This window comes from Homarus americanus, unplaced genomic scaffold (assembly GCF_018991925.1).
Source record: "Homarus americanus isolate GMGI-L3 unplaced genomic scaffold, GMGI_Hamer_2.0 scaffold30108, whole genome shotgun sequence".
NCBI lineage: Eukaryota > Metazoa > Arthropoda > Malacostraca > Decapoda > Nephropidae > Homarus > Homarus americanus.
Genome location: NW_024748109.1, coordinates 6,348,254 through 6,360,519, shown reverse-complemented (window position 1 = coordinate 6,360,519; position 12,266 = coordinate 6,348,254). Strand labels below are relative to the sequence as shown.

Genomic DNA, 12,266 nt, shown 5'->3' with positions numbered 1-12,266 from the left:
GACAAATATTGATCGTCTGATTCCTAGCATTTAGAAGCTAGCGTTTACTAGGCATTTTTGTAGAGATCGCGCAAAGAATCCCAAATCTCTCATATGTCCCTGATCAATTCTTTGCCTGATTCTTCCTCACTTCCAATTATTCATTGTATTTCTAAACAGAGATATTTCATATTCTGTGCATCTTAAACATCCACATACTGCTCCCATTCATGTCATATCTGCCACTTCCAATTTCACCCTCCCCCTTCCAATTAAGAGATGTACCCCCCACAATGTCATTAATTATCTTTTCTTTGTTGTTTTTTTTCCACGAGGAAGCTTAACATTCATCTAGAGTTCTCTTTCTTTCCTCTGTTCTGCTGTTAATTATATTCTCGCTTGTGGCCACGTTTAACATTTTCATTCCCCATGCACATAGCCTCAGTCATGTCACGGCTGCATTGTGTTTACCTTTCATTAACTTCACCTTTCAAATTCCTAAATACCATCTCTTGTTCGTAAGTTTTTATTCACATAAATAATAAAAGTAAAAAGTGGACACAAGCCACTCCACTGTCTTTCCACCTGAGGAAAAGCAGTAGGTGTCGTGAGCAGATACTACTACTGCAACTACTATTTGGCACACTTGTCGTATGCAGGTCCTCTCCCTCACCTATTTCTTATCTGTGACTTTGGTAATCAGCTCTCGACTCAGCGCTCTGGTTGTTTGGATTCACTTTCCTAAGTAAACGGATGACTAGACGCCTGGTTTTTGCATCTGGTTATGCACCATCGTAATTTCGGACACAAACTGTTGGGCAAAGATTATAAACTACAGAAAATGTGACAATACGTTTCCCGAGTTCATAGGTACGACAATGTGGCCCGTCGGATCTTTTAATCCTCGGAGACAGCTCGTCTCGGCGTCATGCAGGAATTACATTAGTTAATAACCATAACCTTACAGGTAATCTTATTAAGTTTATTGAATTTAATTGCCTCTCCAAATGACTTTTTACCTTCATCTGGAACCTGCAATAGAATGCGGGAAGCTGAAATTTGGAGCAGCTCTCTCTTGTGTTTCATTTTCCTCCATTAAGAAGTGAATTTTTCCTTTATCAATTGCCTTACATTGCTTATTACACCATCCTGTATTTTAGAATCCGTGTTTTTTTTTTGTGCCGACTTGTTAATTTTTGCGAGGAAATTCTTCACGACAATGGTTGAAATTAAAAAAAAACCCACTGATTTTATTTAAAAAAATAAGGGCCAGTAAATGCAGGAGTAATTACTAGTCAAGATTTTAGTTGCCTACTACTTAAGCTCAACGAAGAAATAATAACATACTGTATTTCATGTTCATTAAATATTTCGCTCTGCAAGACTGTTCTCTTACACGAAAGACATTGTTTAACTGTAAATTTAGTTTCGTTAATTGCCCTCATCTAGCTACCCAAGTAAAATTTGTAACAGAAGAAGATGGCAGGTGAACAACTTAACATGGTGCCAGTATACGGTCAGACCACACCCTGTTTGTTCCCACTTACCTCTCACAGAGACTGATTCTTCCACAACTGTTGGGTTACTCATAGGTTATGTAACGCCTCATACTACTTAATTATATAAATTCAAACTGCAAATAAAACTGTGTAAATCATATGTCACTTCAGTAAATATTAACTTTCGTGCAGAAGAAAATGAATAAAGTAGTCATGTAAAATGGTTTCGTACCGTCCGACTTTATATTGCGGAGCAATACTTAGTAAAAAATGCTTTTCTTCACACAATTTCCCGGGGACAAAGTGGGACCCTTTTCTCTTGTTATGGCTTTCTGTTGTGGACTTTTGTTGATAAAACGTACATATTTCTCTATAAGACTACGGAGTATTCTGTATTAAATGTGTACAGTATGTGTTGACTTCAAGAAGGTATACCATCTGATGTTACATACAAAATTCACGGTTATTATAATATTAGATTTCCGTACAAAAAGAGCTGTCAAGTTTCTCGGAGGCTTATTCAAAAATTCTCATTATTTTCAAGGGTAGTCATGGCTAGAGGAGGTCTTAGAGCTTGCTTTTCAAATATTAAATAAAGTTGTCTACAGGAGTCGCGACGATTTGATAACCAGGAAGTATGAAGGCAGTTTCACCTAACTTTATCCGCGACTTGTTCCACATTTTGGATTTTTTTATTTTTATTTTTTTTGTAAACGTTTTGGTGTCCATAAAAATAAAACTTTCCTTTACTTTATTCATCCAAAATATTTAACAAAACAGCGCAGTGACGCAGTAATTCGTTCACAGGTGGTGTCATGAGGGCCTTCATGTAAGGTAGTATCAACTCGATCATTATGTGGTGTTGCATTGTCATAGGGACACCCTGTGGTTTGGTGTTAAAGTGCCTCGCTCACTGCTCACTGCCATGTGGTACCTCACAGTTAAGTATAAAGCCGACCCTTGACCGCTACCAAACTTCCCAGCGTGGACTGATTAGCGCCTCACCGCCTGTTACCAAGAGTCGTCGGTTCCCATGGTATCATGGGACCTTACAGGTGGGTGTGAAAGGCAACTTGGCCACGACTCTCAGCGGTTACTGTTTAGAGTTTAAATCAAACGAAATTTTCACTTTTGGAAGGACTTCGCTGATATTCCGGCAGAGACGTTTGGTTGAGTGGAAGGAGTTGGGGAAGGGACCAACAGCCTGGCCTTGGTAGCCGGCAGCAGCGACTCGGATAAGTCTCGGCTCTCTAGTGGTCAGGACACATGTCTGTGAAGGTGTTCAGGATCTCCTGAAGGTCCCATATTCAGTGTGAACGACGTGGGTGGGTTCGGCACATGGAGTTGTCTTATTTTGGAGACTCCTTTCATCCTGTATTGGATGAACACCCCGCGAGTTAGATTAGCATTGGTGCGGGTAAGGAAGGTAACTAAGAGTGTTGTTGCCACACCCTTGTATATAGAGAAAGACACAAAGACACACACAGACACACCAAGTATACAAAAACAAAGACATACATGTACACAGGTATAAACAGAAAGACACAGGATAACACAAACACACACACACACACAAGGACATATACAATTATACAAATAGACTTAGAGGCATACATACGCACAGACATACGCATACAGAAATACTTGAATATAGTAGGTACAAGTGATCGCGGGCCCTTCGTGCCCTTGTGAAAGTTTGAACGCTCGTGACAGCGTACAGCGAATGAGGGTGCGTCAAGTCCGTAGACTTGCATCGGTTTCCATCGTAAACAAAATTGTTAATTAATGCCTTCCTAAAGAAACCATCGACAGGGGACCAGGTTTGTTCCACACTACGAATTTTTTGCGATTTTTCCACCAAGTTTGATGAAAAACGATTGTGCCATTTCGGCTGTCCAGAACAGACAGACAGACACACGCCTAGTCCTAAAGTATATTAGATAAACAAACACACACACACACACACACACACACACATGAACATATACGGAAAAATATGCATACACAGGCATACTTACAAAGCAAAATACATCAACATACCCATTAATTATGTACCCCATTATTCTGGCCCCATTAAAAGTGGACCCGTTAACATATAAACTTCTATTTTCCTCATCACCATCAACACAAAAAACCTACTGAAGGTTTTTTTATTCACTCCTAATTATATTTACAGATAATCAAGTCACCGGGTCATTTTCTAAACCTTTTACGGACGCATTTTTTGAGTCTCCCAAATCAGGGTCGTAAGCCTTTTATATCAGACTTCAACTGGCTATTTAATTGAATATATGTAAAAAATATATCATGAAAACGCCTTAAATCAACTGACCTAAACCATTAATAAACTCAATTAAACTATGAACAACTTCTCAAAAGGCCATTTAATCGGGGTCGAACATCGGGTTTAGATGTTTTCAAATTCATATACCGGTTTGGATGAATTTGTAGCTAACAAGTGCAAATACGCACTAGTCAATCCATTGTTTACCATGATGAGATGTATCCAGTAAAACATGTATATGGAGCAAGTAACAAGATCACTAGATTACAAGATGTTATAACCGCTAGATTAAGGTTAGGATATAAGTACCTCTGGCAGTATGCCCCGCAGGCAGATGTGAACAAAACTAAATGTAAAGTGTGCAGTCAGATATATGGCCACACACTCCAACACTACATATAAGACAGTGAAAAAAATTGACCATTTTAGGGATAGATCCAAGCACACTGTATATGCAATGGCACAGCACGTTATCGCTGATGGCAAGATAGCTAAAATACTAAAGCGGTATCCACACTTCGCATCTAATACCTAAGGAAATTTATATTTATCGATCTAAAGAAAAAAATACACAGGAAATATTCTGTAATACTTAAAGGCATAATATCTTGGTCATTGGGGTCTGATCAACACCCTTTGTGACATCTACTCTGTAAACCTTTTTGCGCTACCGATCACAGGATGAGTATAGGTTGCACAATTAACTAGCTGTTGTCCACGGTGAAAAAAAAAATCCTGCTCCACAGGACCATTCGAGAAGGGGGATGGACCCATTAACATTGATACTCTATTAAGCTGAAGCCTATTATATATTTACATAGTAGCTAAAGGTGTTACCGGGAGATAATAACAAATAAAAATAAGAATATTATACAGTCAACAAAACTTTTCCAACACCTGGGCACGATGGATGTGAGAATCAGCAGAATGGGGCTTGTCAACTCGGAATGGTTCCAGATTCTTCGTTCATTTTTCAGATAGCACAGTGCTTATAGCGTTTGGGAAGTTTTGGGTAAGAGTGTACAATGTACAATATTGTACAATGCCAATAATGGATTGCCCGGCGCGCGCCTTGCAGGTGACTCCTTACTCACCAGGGGCAGAAGACTTACCCCTGGGGAGGGCGGCGTCAAGCTCCCACTCAGTATATGAAATATCACACTCATTGTGCTGTTTGCCCAGCATAAAGTTAATGAGATTACTTCTCTCTACAGACTTTGCATCAAGGTGTTCTTGGTGTGTGTGTGTGTGTGTGTGTGTGTGTGTGTGTGTTAGAATAGAGCAGAAGTGTGTGAGTGGATTTTATGTGTGTGCAGCAGGTGGAGTTTCCCAGACATAAGTGGAGCTGGTGTCGGAATCTTTGATGGTGCTTATGGATATAATAAATGGTCTGTTTGAGGCCCCGGCACAACGTAGCTGCAACTGCTGTTACTGCTACTTGATGTGTCTGCCATATTTCCTGCTACAGTTGCTAGTTGGAAATCTCTCCCAATACTGATCCTGCTGCGCGCTAGTGCGTGTCTGTGTGTGTGTACTTGCTCGTTTCCGTCAGCAGTCCGCCATGAGGCTGGAATTGGTGGCTTTGCTGTACTTCGCGGCTCAAGGTACTGATCTAACATGTTGTGCATTCGTTGTCATATCCTCTTTTGCGGGGCGGGGACTCTCTCTCTCTCTCTCTCTCTCTCTCTCTCTCTCTCTCTCTCTCTCTCTCTCTCTCTCTGTTTATAAGTCTCTTTCTTCCTCTATGTCTCTCTGTCTGTCTGCCTGTCTGTCTGTCTGTATGCCTGTGACTGGTTCCTTGATTGTTTCTCTGTCTCTGTATCTCCATCTGTCTCTTTCTCTCTCGATCTGTCTGTACAATAATTATGGATAATTAAGAAATGCCTTGATAGTAAATTTAATAGCAAACCAATGATGTAATTACCCCAGTTAATTATAGGCGTTAGTTTTATCAGATTAGGAGATGGTGGTGGGTGAGAAGTGGGCGTTAATGAAGGGTGATGGGCGTATATAAGGGTTAATGATGGTGGGTGAGAGGTAATGAGTTTAGGTGAAGCGTGATGAAGGCAGGTGATGGGCGTGGTTGAGGGTGGTAATGTAGTATGGTGGCGTGTCAGGGCAGAAGTGTAACCTCTTTCTTCCTACAGGTTGGGCGTGGAACCCGTATAACTTGGCTGTGAAGTACGCACCACGCCTCAAGTTTGACTCCAAGCAGGTGAGTGTGTGTTTATGTGTGTATACCGAAGGCTAATTAGAGTGAGCTGCATCCACACTCAACCTAACGGGAAGTCGTGTGTCTGGGATCCTTTCACTTTTCACATGTCTGTCTGTATCAATTTAAAGACACATATACGTGTGTATATAAGACTGGGATTAAGTATAAAAGCAAGTTACTATGCAAGTCGTTGTGTACTGTACACTGGATAGACTGTTATGTAAGAGCCAAGTTGTCAAGACCCACTACGTAAGAGATCGAAACCAATAGCAATTTTAATATTTATGTACATGTGTCCCGAAGCCAAATTTTGAGGATTTTTGCTTTGTAAATAATTAGGGTCTAAGATCATACAAATACAGGCTTATTCTAACTGATATTTAACCCTCCTGTGTACGGTGTGGTCAAATAGAATTTCAAAAGTGGCGTCCCGTAGTGAAAGGGATTAAACACCTATACTCTACCTAGGGAGGAGGGTTGGGTTAGCTACAGGTCACAAACTATCTATTTTGATATTAAAAAAAAAATACACTTGCAACAGAGAACCTTTATCTTTTCGGTTCCGTTCTGAGGATGGAAAAAGTGATGTTCCGAAACATTAAATGATTGAATTAGACAACACTTACGATGTTTGTGAGTTTCCTGATGCTCCTCTTTATCAGCAAATTAAATTTTCCACTTAAGTTAATTGCTGTATTATTGTATATAAACAGGTACTGCATAATTGGAAGGTTAAGTATGCAAAGATGTTATATTGTCTATTATATTACAACGAACTGGTCAATTGTCTTTTCATTTTAAGGGTGACAAAGAGAAGTGTTTCACCTCCTCTGCCGCCGACTACTACAACACCAGGAAACGCGGCAACCACGATCAGATCTGTAACACTAACTACAATACTATGATCGATGCAGCTGTGCCTATATACTGGAAGTCGATGGAGTGTGGTAATGCCGTCCATGTTGGTGAGTCTTGGGGAAGGTGTAGGGGAGTTAACGAAGAGATAAAGAGATAACAGATATGAGAGATTATTATTCGAGAGAGAGAGAGAGTTATTTATCCTAACACCTCCTAACTAATTTGTTTCCTTCATCATCTCGATCTGGTGCGGCTTAGCTTACTGGTTCTTCTACGGCTACCAGGACACGTGCTCCCCCGGGGCAGGTGCTCACGACGCTGACTGGGAACACATCGTCGTTAAGGTCAGTTGTTTATCCCCCTGGCGCTGAGGGGTCGTAGTACCCAGTTTTTAGTCAACCTCCCCACATCCAGGAGGTTGTTTAGGATAGGTTAGGTTAGGTTATGCTGCCCTTGGTTTATATGTGTTTACATATGCACCGATATTTTTTTATCGTCTTCCTTCTATTTCCTAGTTTGGTGCGTTGTAGTGTAGCACATATGAACCTTAGATATTTCCATTACCGCACCCACTTTTTGTTGCAATTAACGTTGCCGTGTACTTTGTTTTCACCTCATAAAATCAGTTATTATTAATTAGTGACAACACAGTGTTACATAGTAACAAACGTGATAACTGATCAGAGTGTTACGGCTCTTGGGACTTGGGAAAATATAAGTAGGCGAAGCTCCTGCACTAGCTCAACTAAACGAGATGATAACAAACTCTCTTGTGGTGTCGATGTGTGTAAACAAAATGAGTCACGTGGTTGTGGTGTTTCACTGCCAGGTGATAGACGTTGACACCTCGAATGAAAAACTGGATAAGGTGATGTACTACCAACACGAAGGCCGCTACACGCGCAAACAAGGCAACTACGAGGTCTACAACACCAACCACCCTATCGTCTACGTGGGCAAGAACTCTCACGGCTCCTACCACGATGACGGTGGCTCCGGCACTTGCTGTTACTTCGAGGACTTCAGGAACCCAGGTTAGCTTAATCATCTAGCCACAATATGATCCACAATGTTCTTAATGATGAAACATAAGTTACTGGCATTAAGTTGTGTCAGTCAGGAGAAAAATATACAAATGCGATCCTTATTTTATATTGAGCTTAACCACCTGGTTGTCTTATTTGTTAATAAACAACCACCTTTATACCTGGTTTACACATAGACACCTGGAACATAATAGGAATGAAACTAGATGGGGAGATAGTGTGGGAGTATTCAGTGGGAAGGCTTGAATAATTATGAACTGAACATTCTCACACTATCTCCGATCTATAGTTTCATCCCCAGTACACATACTTGGAGATGTGTCTCACATGTAGCCAATGTCATGACATCTGGCTGGTGCATACAGACGTACACACACCACCTGAATATCTGTATAACAACTGTCCACGCGTCTTACAGGTAGTCACAACCAGCACCAGGACACTTGGCTCAACTTAGAGGAGCTACGCCGGGACAACACCTCGCCGGAGTGGATGTTGGACACGGGATCCGTATACTTCGACGGCATCACCTCTCCTCTCAACCGCGACGAGACCTACGACCTTTGCAACCTCCAGGGCTGCGAGGGTGCCTGGTTACAGGTCTGCAACACCTGTGGCTGTGCCAAAAGCGACATCGGCGACGAAATCATGTAGAGTGGCGGCAACGACAACGACGTGTTTAGTTATCCCCCGACAACAACATCTTACAGTTTAACCTCAAACATCATCCTCTCTGACCGTCTCCTTTAGTCTATCTCTTTGGCTCGTTCTCCTTATACCTAGTGCCTCTTTTGTGTATATATATATATATATATATATATATATATATATATATATATATATATATATATATATATATATATATATATATATATATATATATATATATATATATTAAAACAATCACTGTGAAATACATCAGAATCAAAATTTTAAGATAATAATGCTACTAATATTAATACAATAGACTCCTCAGTGTTTACCGACAAAGACGCTTATCACATCTCCCCCTGTATTTTCTATTAAACAAAGGAACTTTTATTGTAATTAGAAATATTTTTACAATAAATGAACAGTGTTGCATCAAAATGACTTTCTAAATAAATAACATATTTTGTGTTGATGTAATGAGACTTACTACCCACTTATGTAACCGTATAGCACCACCTACCACACCACCTGCCACACCACCTGCCACACCACACCATCCATCACACCACACCATCCATCACACCACACCACCTACCACACCACACCACCTACCACACCACACCACCTACCACACCACACCACCTACCACACCACACCACCTACCACACCACACCACCTACCACACCACACACTACACCTCCTACCACACACTACCATTGTACATATTGCTCAAAAGGATGTTGTATCATTTTACTGTAATGTCATGAATTGATTTACTCCAGGTGATGTGTTTACCCACTATAAAAGGACCTCAGTAACATACCTATTATGAAGTTGGATGAGTAAGTGGAGATACATGATGTCAAAATGCATAGGTCAAACGTCATATACTGTATCTATGACCAATATAGAATTTTACATCGAGGAATATATTCACTACATGAGCCAAGATTTTATATTAACTATTGATATTTATGACAAAATCACAGATATACGATAAAAAACAATGGTTGGAAGGCCACTTTAAGGCGATGAATACAGGCGTAATACAGAGATTATCAATAATTTAACATGTACTAACATTTATCGCGATCCTTCTATGCATTTCTTAATTATCAATCAGAAGCCACGTGAAATTTAAGTGGAGCAGCGGTAATATATCTGGAAAATGTAAATAAAAATGGTGGGTGTTGAATGAGTCGTAGAGACTTATGATATAAAGCTGTCATGCAAATTACTTTCCACCCGGCGATCATTCATCAGTTATAGATCGAACAGAACATGAATAACACAGGAGGGTCGGACGTAATGACAGACGTTTGTTCCTTTCTTATTCATTCCACACTCAAAATACTATGGACATTGTGACCCATCTTTCAACTTGATTCATGAATTCACTCTTAAGGTAAGCTTACACGCCCCAATGATTTTGGTAACGTGAAATAGAAAGATCAAATTATTGAACACGAGCAAGATACATTAACATCACCTAAACATTAATTTTAGTTTGAATCTGTAAAGCCTTTTACAAATGATCAACGGGAAGCAATATTTGGCCCTGGTACAAAGACGCAAGGACTCATTCATAATATATACACCAAGTATTATAGCAAAGCATATTACATTAAAAGAAGTGTATTTAGTGTGTTAATTTAATAGTGATTGAGACTCACAAAGTGAGATTTTCAAAGCTGCATTAATCAAATTTGATACAGCTGACTGGAGTGTGATGACTGAAATGAAATATTGGACCGACCAGTCACACTGAACGTGAAATACGAATATGTGTTCACTAATAGAGAGAACCAATTTGATGAAATAGTATCAAACTAATAAACCACTGAGTCAAGCTAGTCACTGATGGCTCAAATATTTTGTATTGACCGATAATGTATTAAAGCACTTTTATAAATGTGTATCATTTTTATGTAATTGCTCTTGAATTGGTCCATCTTCTAGTCATTTGCTGGATAACTATTATATACTGTAGATTATATATTTCTCTGGATAATAAGATTTATTGGACAGTCAATGTGTTACACGTAATAATAACCTTCAAATGTAATTCATCAATTATATTCATTTTGTTTTCCAGACCACAAACCCACACACCCTACTACTTCTTTGTTGTCACTCGGAACCGAGTATAGTAGATCATCCAGCTATGACACAATGATATGAGTTACTAATGATGTGACCTGAGGCGACTCGAGAGGCCGATACGGGACCGGCAGGGCCGTCCGTAGATGTTGCACGTATCTCCATACACCTAGTGCGAGAGGGGCGACAAGCAGTGGTCGTCTCCCAGGTCAATTTGGCGTTTTTTTAGGTTTGTCTTAAAACTATCCTTATACCTTTTACGTTGCCCGCCAGCGTTACGAATGCTCTTCTGTAAGTCAATTGTAGAGTATCTGCTATGGCAGTCTACTGTCGCCCATGTGAGTAACATGTCCAATTCAACGTAGTTGTACTGTACATGGATAATGGTAGCCTCGATGCTCCTACAATTGGTGTAAGTGAGAATACTGGCATTTGAGGAGCGTACGACCAGAGTGGACAAAGCGCCCTCCCCCCCCAAAAAAAACAAATAGAGATCTCTGGAGCTTTCCTATCTGTGATCAGCTGACCGCCACCCTCATCAGCCAGATATGCGTGGGTAGTTTTACTTAATAACAAAATCGACGTTGAAACGATAGCTTGGCTAACCTAGTATCTGGGAATTCCCAACATTGTGTGATTGAAAAATTCATGTATGTCCCATCGATTACTGGCAGCAGTGGGAAGTCACAAGGTGAGGCCATAATGCAGGTGGAATGCCTGCTGCACTGCATACTGACTGGGCTCTCGTGCTTCACCCGAAGACCTCTAGGTCCTACAGACTAGGAGGTCTATGTCGTTATGTCTCTTGTCATATATATATATATATATATATATATATATATATATATATATATATATATATATATATATATATATATATATATATATATATATATATATATATATATATATAATTAAGAGTAATTATTATGAATGGTGAGCGCCACCATTACTATTTGAGTTAGTGCTCGCGGCACCTTCACTGTCTGAGAGCTCGTTTCCTCCTACTAATTACTTACACTACCACCAAGAAACTTTCACACAGTCCCACTTACTGCACCCCACACACTAGTTATCTTGCCACTGTACCTGAGGATAATGTGAAAGTTTGGCCGTGTGTCTGCTGTATGTCCGTTTGCATATGTCTTCGTATGTTAGTATTTGCATGTGCGTAAAATGTCCGTGTTTTTGTGTGTGTGTAATTTGTATGCATACCTTTGTGTATAAGAGAAAGTAATAGGATAAATTAAAGGTAACATAGTCAAAAATATATGCTGCTTAGGTTGTTAAACTTTCAATTACTCTTGAAAATATTCGCAAGATGATACAATTTTACTACAAGAACATGTACTGCAGGCAGCTGTGACCTCTGTGTTGGTGGCAGCAGCGGTAACATCTGCAGGGCTCGTGTTTGTGACTGATTTCACAGTGTCTTTTGCCAGGATTTCTGTCAACATGATGGACTTTTGTCTGACGAATTATTTTTAATATCAATATGAAAGTTATCACTGACAGTGTTCATGATGCCAATTATGATTTTTTCTTCTGCGAGCGACGCAAGAAATTTATTATTAATTATAGCCTTTTCCTGGTTGAGTGACTGGTTTTTCCAAAAAAATCTTATCAGGTCAGCG

The 12,266-nt window shown here is 39.8% G+C and overlaps 1 protein-coding gene across 1 annotated transcript; it reads left to right on the top strand.

The window, feature by feature from the left end:
- Nucleotides 1–5,160: 5,160 nt before the first annotated feature.
- Nucleotides 5,161–8,681, top strand: LOC121880048. Its single transcript, XM_042387051.1, has 6 exons — nucleotides 5,161–5,366; nucleotides 5,910–5,977; nucleotides 6,780–6,942; nucleotides 7,094–7,179; nucleotides 7,665–7,869; nucleotides 8,300–8,681. Exons 1-6 carry the CDS (start codon nucleotides 5,324–5,326, stop codon nucleotides 8,533–8,535), a joined length of 801 nt encoding a protein of 266 aa, XP_042242985.1. The 5' UTR covers nucleotides 5,161–5,323; the 3' UTR covers nucleotides 8,536–8,681.
- The last annotated feature ends 3,585 nt before the right edge of the window (nucleotides 8,682–12,266 follow it).

What these genes read in the sequence shown, in the direction of transcription:
- LOC121880048 (XM_042387051.1), top strand. Translation starts at nt 5,324, where the DNA reads ATGAGGCTGGAATTGGTGGCTTTGCTGTACTTCGCGGCTCAAG. An exon ending in GGGAACACATCGTCGTTAAG is followed by an intron (nt 7,180 to 7,664) that starts GTCAGTTGTTTA and finishes TTTCACTGCCAG; the next exon opens with GTGATAGACGTTGACACCTC. An exon ending in CGAGGACTTCAGGAACCCAG is followed by an intron (nt 7,870 to 8,299) that starts GTTAGCTTAATC and finishes CGCGTCTTACAG; the next exon opens with GTAGTCACAACCAGCACCAG.